The sequence below is a fragment of the Anser cygnoides genome, chromosome 1 (genome assembly GCF_040182565.1).
Source record: "Anser cygnoides isolate HZ-2024a breed goose chromosome 1, Taihu_goose_T2T_genome, whole genome shotgun sequence".
Lineage (NCBI taxonomy): Eukaryota > Metazoa > Chordata > Aves > Anseriformes > Anatidae > Anser > Anser cygnoides.
The window spans coordinates 129048843-129061508 of NC_089873.1; the positions used below are offsets into that span (position 1 = coordinate 129048843).

The 12666-nt window shown below is 37.7% G+C and overlaps 1 protein-coding gene across 6 annotated transcripts in view; it reads left to right on the forward strand.

Annotated features, from left to right (window-relative positions):
• The window catches only part of ADGRG2 (adhesion G protein-coupled receptor G2), a 62532-nt gene that overhangs the window by 24566 nt on the left and 25300 nt on the right, over nt 1-12666 (forward strand). For 3 of the 6 annotated variants that reach the window (XM_048066813.2, XM_013183977.3, XM_013183970.3), the window contains exons 4-9: nt 4666-4743; nt 6454-6492; nt 8368-8400; nt 9343-9384; nt 11507-11554; nt 12197-12264. In XM_048066813.2, the coding sequence (XP_047922770.2) occupies nt 4666-4743; nt 6454-6492; nt 8368-8400; nt 9343-9384; nt 11507-11554; nt 12197-12264 (308 nt within the window). The remainder of the gene's footprint in view (nt 1-4665; nt 4744-6453; nt 6493-8367; nt 8401-9342; nt 9385-11506; nt 11555-12196; nt 12265-12666) is intronic. The other 3 variants (XM_013183975.3, XM_013183973.3, XM_013183976.3) reach the window with 3 other exon arrangements.

Here is a 12666-nt window from a genome sequence, read left to right on the forward strand (position 1 = left end):
GCCTTTGGCTTGGAATAATAGTCCTGGGAGATGGTATAAGCTGTTCTCATTTTTGGCATGCTTTTCATTTAATCCAAGTAAAATTCTAGGTACTTTATTTCATAAACCTGCCAGCTAGGCCCCAGAACACTGAAGTCCGTAGATGTACGTGTTTCTGCCAGCGATACGATCCGTGCTTCTACAGATGTCCAGGTCTGTTGCTGCTGAGGAAGGGTTCAGTGCCTATTTCACGTCTGGACCTGACGGGAAAGAAGAGTCTCTTACATTCTCTTACCAGGTTTCCTGAGAGATGTAGACCCTTCGTGCTCTTCTGTCCCCTACCTTCTGTGCAGCGCAGAAGGGACACAGTGAGTGTCCAGGTGCAGGCTCTGGTTCATGGCAGTTCAGATTCTCTTCTCCTTCTCCTATGAAAACACTCAAGCTGCTGTCTCAGGTTTGCTCAGAGAATGGTTTCTGCAAAAGTTTAATGGAGACCATGAAGTGTCAGGTACAACAATATTACAATATTAGTCAGCAGCAACACCATTTCCCTGAGACAGGTGAGCAAGAAGCAGCCGCCAGTAGGTTAGTACTCACAGGATGTTATCTGCAGCCAGGTTCTAGCTGCTTCTCACTCCTCTACCCTGGAAAAACTGAGCTCCTCCTGGCAGAGGGGGCTGCCTGAAGACAGGTGAATCAGAGAGGGTGTTGCCTTTCCAAAAATTTAAAGGAGGAGCGTACTAACCATAAGGTAGGTTAATGTAGGGAGAAGAAAAGGATGTTTTTCATTCTTCCTGTTGTAGGTGGATGATTTTACGCTGTTCATGCTTTAAGGGCTTTGTCTGTACCCTGTTTCTAATAGTTACTGAACAAAGAGCATGCTGTGAGTGACCATGCCTTTGGCGCAGGGACCAGAACCCAAATCTTACCTTTCCCATCCTGACCACTGTTTACAAAGCCTTCTTCTCTCTTTCTTTCTGTTTGGCTGAATTCATTTTTGAATTCTGCATTGTTTGGCAGAAAGCACAGGGGGTCATAGGGACTGTCCCATCCTAAAGGAGCCAGTATACTGATAGTTACGATCTCTCGTGCTAAGGAATGCTGTAGAGTTGGAGCCTATAACCCAAAGGCAGACACTTCATCTCCAAAAAAGGACTACAGGCTGTTGTGAACATTACCCTGAAATGCCTCTCTCCTGGGGTTGTTTGCAATACCTAACTTAGAGATGAAGTTCAGAGGTCCTAATGCTCACAGGTTGGGTGCTGTCAGAGCTACGTTGGTTTGTGGACCTAGCCTTAAGTCCTGTTATTGATGGATTTAGTGTCCTAACAGGCCAGAGCTGCTAAGGCTATGCTGATTCCCATTGTCTTCAAGAAGTGATTATGGGAAATGAGGGTTGTTACCATGCAAAGAATACTGGTTCCCGGGTAAGCTTTTTACAGCTGTGGTATGGAGCAATGGCAAGAGTTGCTAAACTGGTTTCATACCACTGCAGCAGTTTCCTCTGCCTACATAGACATGATTCGCAAATCTTGACTTAGCCAGCTATTTATGTTAGAACAGTGCTAAGTGGTGTGAAGATGGTAAGGGATTTGCTGCTTTCACTTCTAATGATGTGTGTTAGGAACAGAAACCGGTGCTTATCTCATTGAATGGAGTTGCCTTTTCCTTGAGAAACACCCCCTTCTTGTGCAAGAGAATCTATTCTGCTGCAAATAAACAGTGTTGCACATAAAAATGCACAAGGCAAATAAAAACAGGTCTTACGTGCGTAAAGATTTTCTTGCTCTTATCCATAGAGCCCAAGGAAAATTAATGTTCTGTGTGCTTGTGGCTAGCATACCTTTGATTATTTTACTTTCCTTTCTGCATGTCAACTGTAGGGATATTTTGGATTGGACTTTAATCCTTCTCCAAATACACTGTATTCACATTCTTTTCTAGCTCTTCAATACAGCAGAGAAGGAGGGTTGGCAAATGTAAGTGGAACTGAATCATGTATGACAGCCTCTCCTCCTCCCACCTTTCTGTATGCAAAGGTGATTCTGGTCAAATACTTGGTTAGTGAACTTACTGCTGCACCTTGGTCAGTGAAAAGTCTCCTTCTTACAGATAATTTCTAACAACAATAGGCATGTGAATGCTGTGATGTAAGAAAGTCATGATCAGATATCTGATCCAGGAAAAAGGGCTCCACAGCTATGCATGCCACCATCACTTGCTGAGTTTGCTGGCTCCAGATTCATGGCTTGTCTTTAGCTTGTTTTGTTCCCCGTACTGCTGAATTTATGACTACAAGCTTTTGGTGTTTTTAGAGTTTGCTATCTTCTTACTGACTAACGTACAGTACTAAACGTGTCATTGGGCAAGGTTTCTTACCTACCTCAGGATACTACTTGTGCTCTCAAAATTCACAAAATGGGTTGAAGGGATATAGAAGATGGGAAAAGCAGTGTGTCTACAGTGAGTATATCTGCACTAACTGCTCAAAAGTATCTGAGAATGACCTTAAGGTCAGATTTCCTGGGTAGATTATTTTTTTTAGTGGGCAGAAACACTGTGGTGTCCTGTCAGATGCTTCATACTTCAAGAGGTGGGTTCATTAGCCTGGGCTGCAAGCGCACATTGATGGCTCATATTCAGTATTTCGTCCACCAAACCCCAGAAGTCCTCCTCCTCAGGGCTGCTCTCCATCCATTCTCCTCCCAGCCCATATTCATGTTTGAGATTGCCCCAACCCAGGTCCAGGACATTGCACTTGGCCTTGTTGAACCTGATGAGGTTAGCAGAGGCCCAGCTCTCAAGCCTGTCAGGGTCCCTGTGGATGGCATCCCTTCCCTCCAGCACATCACCTGCCCTGTTCAGCTGGGTGTCATCTGCAAACTTAGCAAGGGTATACTCAACCCCCCTGTCTGTGTTGCTGATACAGATGCTAAATAGGGCCAGTGCCAACAGAGTACCTTGTGGGACACCACTCGTCATCACTGGTCATGGACATGGAGCCGTTGACAGCAAGTCTTTGAATGCGACCATGCAGCCAATTCCTTATCCTCTGAGTGGCCCATCCATCAAATCTACATCTCTCCATTTTATAGATAAGGATGTCATGCAGGAGAGGTTCATCTGAGCCTCTTCAGTTCTGGCAGCATGGTCTACCTGCTTATTGTTTAGATGTTCTTAGTGGTGTAGCTCTTGGCTGTGTGAGCATCTACAAGATGTAGCTGCATATCAAGAAGCAGGTGTGATTTCAAAGTACATTACGTGTATTTTATAAGTAAGTATGGAATAAAGCATCCCTGTCTTGCTCACCTCTCACACCCCTGCTTTATTTGCTTTATTTCTCTGCTTCTCCCTGCATTAGGAAAATTTCGTTTTGTGAATAACCAATCTGCATTTCATTTCCCCACATTTTACAAAAAAAAAAGTCTGTGTGAAAGCACAGTTGTGTGTACCTGTTACACTTATGGTTGCAGACATTTGGTCTACTTCATCTTCACTCAAGCAAGTGTGCTGAAAGGATTTCTGAAGACATTAGAAGTGGAGGGGCAGTGGGAAAGTTCACAGACTAATCTGTGCCTTCCATAAGCACAAAAGAGATGAACAACAAAAAAAAATAGTTCAACATCCAACCTTTAAAACAGACTCCACAAATTTCCCAATGGATGCAAAATAGTTTTGTGAACCTCTCAGCTGGAAGTGAGAGGCTTTGTTTAATGACAGGAAGTTAGCAAGTTCCCAAAGGCCAGAAAAAGGTATCCCTGAGGTAAGAATGAACTAGGAAATAGATGAGTAGTGTAGAAGGAAAACATGGTATTTTCACTCCTATCTTTCTTTGCCATTTAGAAGTGGCCATTTCAGAGACTCTTCTTAGGGGGGACTAAGCCTGATGAGAGCAGGATGAGCACATGATCTGTCCTGAGACATTGTCCTCAGCACTTTCTTCTTTTAGAGCAGGGAATTTCTGTCTGCCAGACAGAGTAGCAGGGGCAGTTGAGGGATTTTAATTCTCCTGCTGCAGCTCAAAGACCTCCTTAACTAAGTAAAAATAGTCTCTTATGATTTTGTTAGTGACTGTTTACTTGATGAAATGAAGGTAGATTTAGGGAAAGATCTCTAAGGAGACAAAGAAAAAAGTCAGGTAGAGTTTCTGACCTCTGACTAGAAGAGAAAATCCCATCTCAATAGTTCTTTTTACGTGCATGAAGAAAGGTGTTGTGTCCCGTTAGAAAACAGGGGGCCATACTGGGAAATGGGAGGATTACATTCAGTCCTCCCAAAATAGGTAGCAATGGTTAGTGAATGAATGATAGTCTCAAGGCTTTACTGGTTGACAGTAAGTGCTCTAGGTGAGTTTCACCCATTGCTGATGAGTGTTAACGTCTGTCCTTTCTTCTAATTTTTGGTTTTCTGAAGTTCTTAGTACACTGTTCTGGTTTATTAAGACTAAACCATAATTTGAACGCCTGGCCCTGAAATTCTTAGGGAGAATTAATATGCTAAATGTCTTCTGCTTTGTTTTGACTATGTTGGGTTTCTTCTGTTACCTTTTATTACTTTGTGGGTTTTAGGGTTGATTTTTTTGAGGAGGGGCGTATTATTTTTTATTTAATTTTGTTTTCTGTTACAAAATTCTCTAGTCTTAGATCTATGACCTAATTGTTGCTATTCTTTTTATTCTTTTGTCAGATACAGAAGAAACCACCAGGCCTGCAGGTGATTGGTTTGTACAAATAAAACCAGCAGGATTAGTCACACTGACTGAAGGCAGGTGAAATACTGGCCTGTCCAGTAAAGCTGTGTTTGCTCAAATTCAAACTTGTATTTTCAGTTCTACTGTAACAAACTTCAAGTACTTTCCAAGCAATTTATTTTCACGGCAATGAACATTTTGACAGCACAAAATAAAAAGTAATAAAAAGTTATTGTAAAAGAACTCCAAGCATACTAGCATATCTAAAATGGTTGTGTTAAAAAAGTCTGTCTGTATGTATGCGTATAAATGTATATAAAAACTTCTGCTCCTAGAAACCTTTTTCCTTTTTAATTGGAACTGCTATTAGGTTGCCTGAAAGAAAACAGATAGCAGGTATATGAAAGTTCTGTGTCATTTTTTTCTCATTGTTCTAGCATTTTAAAGTGTGTAGGAAAATTGCTGCTGACGTTACTTTTTAATTCATGGAGATAATTAAGAATACGTAAATATTTGAAAATTAATTATCCAGACCATTCTCTTTGTTTATTTTGTATTTCATGGTGCAAATAGCTTCAGTAATTTTTCCAAGAAAAGTCACTGAGATGACTCTGATTCTCCTTCCATTGCAGAGATTATATTTAGGTTTATTCTTTGGAAAGAAGCTGTTACTAGTTTTAAGTAAGGCAAACGAAATAGTCTAAGCAAGGAATCATGTGAGGGATTAGCATTTCAGAAGCTCTGTGTTTATTATGTTTAACCAAAAAAAATCTGATTTTCCACAGAGGCCTTCGGTATCTTACTTTTCTACCACAACAGTATTTGTTTCACAGTATAATTAGTGTTTTGTTAGTAACTTTATAGGATAGCTTCTGAGTTTGCGGAGAACATGTTGAAATATCTTAAGTACAATTTTTTTAATAGTGTTTCCTGTTGGGGGGTGGAATTAGATATCTTTAAGGTCCCTACCAACCCAAAGCATTCTGTGATTCTATTTGCTGCCAGCTGCTCTTTACATTATATTTCTGTGACAACTGTGATTTTACTTCCCCATGGCACCCTCAAAAATCATTCAGTGAATGAAAGAGCTTTGAAGTTGCTGTGTGAACCAGATATCAAATTACCTGATTTCTTTTTGATCCGAATGCTCACTGTAACAACATGAAAGATTTGGTAGCTAGTGTTTGCTGTATAAATAGTTGGCCGGCTCCTATCAAGATCAGAGGTTCAAGCTTGAAAAGAATTATTTTTTTGTAATGCTGCTTGTTGCTGGATAGAAAAGAGAATGGGTATGTGTGGGATAAAATTTAAATGGCAAGTCTCAGTGTTATTATGCAGAGTCTGAGAAGAGTTCTTCATAAGCCAAGTCCAGCGATCTTGTATACATTTGATTCTCATTTCCAGAATTGGCAAGACACTCAGGGTAGGCCTGTGGCTTTCAGGCTAGCTGTCAATTTTCATGTATCTTGGGACAGAGATCTTTGTTTTCTTAACATTATACAATGCAAACTGTCCAATATTTACTGGAGATAAATAATATTTATTTGAATTCTGGTTAAATTCATAGAAGTTGTAAGGTTATTTAATCAGATTTTTATGTCTGTTTTTTCCAAATCTGGAAATGTTCTTTTGATAAGCACGTGTCGCCCTCTTCTGGTGAATGCAGTTAACTTTGATAATACGTGGAAAGGCTGCTGAGCATGGGTATGTGTGTATCTGAAACATCATTTACTAATCTATATTCTTTTTGTTTTCTTCCTTTTTTTTTACATCTTAAACAAAAGCTGCAAATTCAGGAGCATCAGCTGCAACAACCGTTTCTGGTAAGAAAATCAGGACTTTACTATACTACAGTGTCTGTTATTTCCCATTAGATGAAACTCTGCCTGCTTTTATGTGAGGTAATGCAGAAGAATTGTAGTGTAAATGAATTCCAGCATTTAGTGTTTTTTTTTTCCCCTTCATTTTCTTCATTTGACTTTTACTGAAATAGCGTAACTTATAGGATCATTCATGGATTTTGTCAGTGATGACTGAGGATGACGTAGGTGCAAATTGCTTGATCAGGAGCCTTTTGTCCAGTAACGTGAACAGTGAACAGTTTGCAGAGATGACAGAGAGGGAACACTACAGGAAGTCCAGCTCCCATACATCTCCTCCCACCTTAGTAGATCACAGAATCACAGAATGGTTTGGGTTGGAAGGGATCTCAAAGATCATCTGGTTCCAACCCTGTGCCATGGGCAGCGATGCCACCCACTAGAGCAGGTTGCCCAGGGCCTCGATGTGTGTATGACATTTAACTTGCAGAACCAGAGGTGATGAACATCTATCACAGCATTTTTAATAGAAAAAAATGTGGGAAAAACAAAGGCTGTATACACATAGGAAGAGTCAATTGCCTTCTTGGTCAATGTATGCTGACATACTGTGCTACAGAGAAAAGAAGTAACACAGACACAACAACACACACACTTTTGTTCTTTTACAGATACAGTCATTCTCTGGGAATGGTTCATATTTAACAACTGCAGACAATTCAATATTTGTTGTACCAAGTGAAATAATGCAGATGAAGTCAGCATTTAGCTTTCAGTCAGATTTCTCATATTTTGGCAGCTTTTAAGTTGCTGTAGAAAATCAGTTGTCTTCAGGACTGTTAGTTAAAAACAAAATATGCTTAGCTTTATTCTGGGTATGGAATTAAGAAGGCACTTCTGAAAAGGCTCTAAATGGGTAATTTGGTGGAAATAAATAAAAAGAAAAGCTCCCTTCCCAATTAGATTGCTTTTTCTCTTGATGTGCAGCATCTTTATGCAGAGTAGCCAACTTGTTTTTTAATTATATTTAAGATACTGATTTTAGTGATGTCAGTGATGCTTTCAGCAGTGAAATTTTGAAAGCATAACGTTTGGCTGTTATGAAGCTGCTCTGACCTGTTTTTAAAAAGTCACTAAGTTGTCATATTGAAGTGATGCAAAGTGGTCCTCAAACTACTTCACATTGCTGTGCTGACACTTAAAATGTGCTTACTCAGCACTTATTTTCTGAGCAACCTTTAAACTTCCCTCCCCTCTCCTTCCCTCCCCTCCCTCCATTGTATTTATATACAGTTTCTGGCAAAAATAGCTTTTTTGGAGAAGCAGTTTGCCAAGCCAAGTGTGTCATCTCTGCTTGTGAGTGGTGTTAGTTCATGCACAAAAAGGGCCTTGGGGCTGAGCAGTTGAATAGGGGAAATTCATCAACCTCTTACAAAAGAATTAAACCAATAAAAGGAAATTATCTGAAGGAACTCAATTACCAGCTGTTCGCATTCAGATACCTACTCAGATTTTTGAATTAAAGTTCTTAATGAGCTCTAAAGTTGTTCCAAAATTGAACTTTGATCATTAAAATTCAGTTCCTGATGGAAGTGTTGCATGCTTAATCTTCTTTCTCTAAAATTCACAGAAATAAAAGATTACATTAATACCTTTTCTGTTTCTTTTATCTTTTTTGTTCCAGAATCCTCTATTGTTACTTTTATCACCTATCCTATTAGTCCATCAGGCAAGATTTTATTAATGTTTCTCTTATTCTGATTTAGTTAGATTTAGATTTAGGATTTTTTAGATTTAGATTTTATTAGATTTAGATTTTTTTAGATTTTTAGATTTTTATTTTTATTGTTTTTACCGTTACTAATTTTTCTCCTTCAGAGATGTCTTCAGATGATACTGCAAAAACTGCAGGTGAGAATTAGCATGAGGGTAGTTGTATCTGAAAGGGAACGTGTGTTGCATTCATAAAAGTTTGCTATTCTTTTTTTTTTTTAAATTGGGTTTTGTTTAGTTCAAATTCTTTTCTTACGTTATATTTAAATTGAATTTGTCTCCAATCTCTATTTTAAGTCTCCACGGGTAATAGGGTTTTGAAGTGCATTATGCTAACAGTAAGCTGTTAGCCTTTCTGTTTTAGGTGAAATGTTGCATTGCTTACCAAAGCCCAAACTGGACATATTTACTTCTAGCAAGTATGGAGGTTTTTGGTATATATACATAGATAGAATGTTTTCTATATTTTGTAATAGTATTTAAAATATTTTGCAAAACTTGAATCTGGACAGCATTCCGTAAAGACACTGACATGATATATGTTCTTGCAGTGAGTTGCCAGATAGGATCAGTAACGTCTCTTTCAGGAGAACAGTTTACACTTTTTTCCTGATGTGTACATTTGAAGAGAAGGAGTAGATTCATCCCGTATCAGTACAGATGCCTGCACATCTGTATCTGAGCTAGATGTCCTGCTATTCTTCATAGCTGATGGGGAGAAAGAGACATTTTTACACTGTGACTCATTTTACACTGAAGTACCCATGTAGGTCAAATGGGAATCATGCCTTAAAAGCAACTTCTTTTCAACGGAATAACAGAGAGGCTAGAGTAACTGGCTCAGAGGTGGATATAAATATTTGATTGGGTGGATCTTACTCAGAACAGTGCTTTTTCCTTTCCCACGCAGAAAGTAACTTAATTCCCTTACAAAAGGTCATGTATTTACACTTCTGGGAAGACAGAGTCTAAAGTGGAAATTGGGAATCTTCTTTTTATGATCCATATTTCATGGTCTTTTTAAATTAAAATGTGAAAACTTAATTTTAAAACATTTGTTTTATTTTCTCTTTTGAACAGAAACTCTTAACATCACTGACTATTACTCCACCGCAACACCAGGTAGGATTCGTAGATCACCAATGATCTGCTGATACTCTTTTATCCTTCTTAGAATTGCTTGTGCTTGCCTAGACAGCCACATATGGAAAGGTTTGCTTATCTTGTAAGTCAGAGCAGCAGAGTGTCAAGCAGCACGAAGATGTAAGAAGCAGTCTCAGAAACCATGTTTACTATGAGAAAAATTAAATTCTCATGCTTTTAAGTAGATTGAAGCAGACTGAACCCAGGCATGATGTTCTCAGGGCAGATCCAGTCTATAGGAGTAGGCTGAGTTGTGTTTTTTTTTTATTATTTATTTTCTGTATAGGAGTCTAGTAGACTAACTAAAATATGTTTGCACTTAATCAGAGTAGGTGGTAGAATAATTGGCTTGGAGCCATACTGGCTAGTATAATTTGACTGTGTGAATGTGACCTGCAAGAAATTTGCAACCGTTATCATCTGATGATCATTGAGGACTGGAAGCTGTAGTCACTTCTGATCAGCTTTTTATCCTCATGTAGCGTATTTGATTTTGTGCATTTTGTTGACTTGTAGAGATCCTGAGCAAGATTAGGAGGTGCTGTGTAAACATAAACAGGCTGACTTTACTGTTTATTTTTGTGGTGCTCCTGTTTGCGTGTTGGGTTTTTATAAATATTATTCTTCGTTGTGTAATTAATTTGGACAAATTTAGTTATTTATGAATGTTTTATTTCTGTAAGGATTTTTTTAAATAAAAGTGCTGATACAGTTTTCATTACTAGTTTACTGACAACTGACAGTACAAAAGTAAAGGCAAATTTATATTGCTAATAATTTTTTTTCTAATATTTTGAATATTGCCAGCAGGTTGCAGTCCATACCTGGTGGCTGTTTGTTGACGGTGATAAAACTGAAGAAATATCAGGCTATAACAGGCAAATGTTTGGGCCACAGAAAAAGTTTAAAAAGAAAGAAAGGAAAGAAAGATTTCCCATCTCATTTGGTACTAGGCAATGATAACAACAGAGAAAACAGCATTTTTTTTTCTGTTAATGGAGGCCAATCTATATTCTCATTCCAAAATATGGTGCTTATTTTGAACCATTTTGCTGTTCCTCAACATAATTAAGTCATCTGTTTAAGGAAATGAAGTTAAGCTGCCACATTGTTTCTGTGAACAGGTGCAGGAGTTTGTCTTGGATGCAGATACCTTTCTGGTCCTTTACTTTGGTTTTATACATCAGAGCCATCTGTTCGCAGTACGCTTGATTTGGATCAGTATTATTTCTTTCCAGTATACGTAGTGTTAAAAAAAGCTGTAGTAGCCAAAGGCTTATTGTAACTAACTAAAGGCATGTTCTACTAGATGAGAGAATACGTTTTCTAGCATCATAGTTTGAATTCTATCAGGTGGAATAATTTTAGTTTCATGCTATCATAATTAGCTGTATTAGGATCCTCAGAAACAGATAATGTGCTATGTAACATTTGAATACTCTAATATTTGAGGGACTTCTGCTGATTTCTATTTTATCTTGATTGTATAGGAAGAGTTTACTGTCTCAGTGGTTTTTACAAATGTCATCTTATTTTTGATAATCTCAACAAAGAGCCCTTTACATCAAAACTTGCTTGCACCTAGAAAGTTGCAGTGAGAGTTCAGGACTTGACTGTCTCAGTTGTATTCATTAGAGTTAGTTGCTAATATTAAGTTTAGAAAATAGCCACCCAACACAATTACTAAAAAGCAGATGTGTATTGCCACTAGAGCACAGTCCTACCTATATATTAACAACTTATTTAAGTATGTTGCATATTGTCTTAGATACAACTGTATTCTAATGTGGCTAAATGCTACTTTGCTTCCCACCAAGCTGGCTTTTAAAAAAAGCATATACCACTTGTGTGTAGATATTCTGTGGAAACTCGTACAGAAAATTTTTCAAAATGAACTAATCAAAGCCAGTCTGTCTCATTTTGAACACCAGGTCTTAGATAATGAGAGACTTCACTTAGAGAAGCGAAGCCTAGGCAGTATATGAAATGTTGAGACCTTTACATTTAAACAAGGAAATGATTGTAAGTATGTGTGTTTGCCAGTACTGGGTTTAAGTTCAACTCTTTTACTCACTAGATTTTTTTTCCCAAAAAAATAAAGCAGGAGAAACCATTTTATGCAACACATCATCTGTCTGCAATTTTTCAGGTCAGTGATTTTCTTTTTACACTCTTCTTATAAAAGTCATGTTCAGCTATTTTCTGAGTAATGAGGCAACCTTTAGTTACTATATAAAAGCTAGCTCTCTATTAAATTTTCTTGCTAATTTGAGAGTTTGTGTGTAGCTTTTTAAAAATTGATATAAAATGTGCCTTTTAATTTAAAAGTACTGTTCAGTCTATAAGATTTTTGATCTTTGGTTTCTTATCAAAATATATAGAATTACAGACGTGAGAAAAGAATAGTATGCTATTAGTGTATACAATGTTGAGTGTAATTCTGTGTGTATAAAATGTATTCACATTTTATGCTCATAACGGGATTTGGAGTTGTATAGGAAAACAAAAAAAAAGAACTAGGAAGAATTTAGAGATAGCCTGCAAAAATGAATATGTGGAAAACAATGAAACTATAAGGCTAATTCATTTGTGGAAGATGTAATTGAAGAGATGGAAAAACAGTTCCAAAAATAGTGAATGATCAGAGAAACTAGTTTGTGTTCTTATTTCCCTTGCATTTTAACAAAAGACAGTGATTTTTTTTTTTTAATTCTCAAATTATGTTACATCAAGTAAAGTTGCATCATGTTAAGTTTTGATTTTCTTCAACTTTTTTGCCTTTTGGTTTTAGTGTTCTATGTGGGCAAGGTAAAACTTCAGGCAAGAGAAGAAAGTAACACATCACTAAATGTAGAAATAGTAAGTGTTCTCTCTTTTAAAAACTTTGTTGTAAGGAAGGTTGAAATCAGTTTCTTTGTCTACACTTAAAATGCTGATACCCTAACATGAATCTTATGGGTTTTTTATGCTTTTATTTTACTTCAAGTACAGTTTGCAGTGCTAGTTAATATTTGCAGGAGATGGATCTTCTCTCTCTCCTAAATAACTGCTGTGTGGCTAAATATTAGAAGTCCAACTAAGTGAAGTTCCTATGGCAAGGGCCATTATTCTCTGTATAGCCACTGAAAAGGGGAAGGTAACCCTGGAAAGTCTGCAAAGAGAAGTATGAACTGCCTAATTATGAGTCTAAATTTTAGGCATACAGAATCTTCCTTTGGAGATGAATGTAGACACTTGAGGAAGCTGGCATCAAAGTGCTAG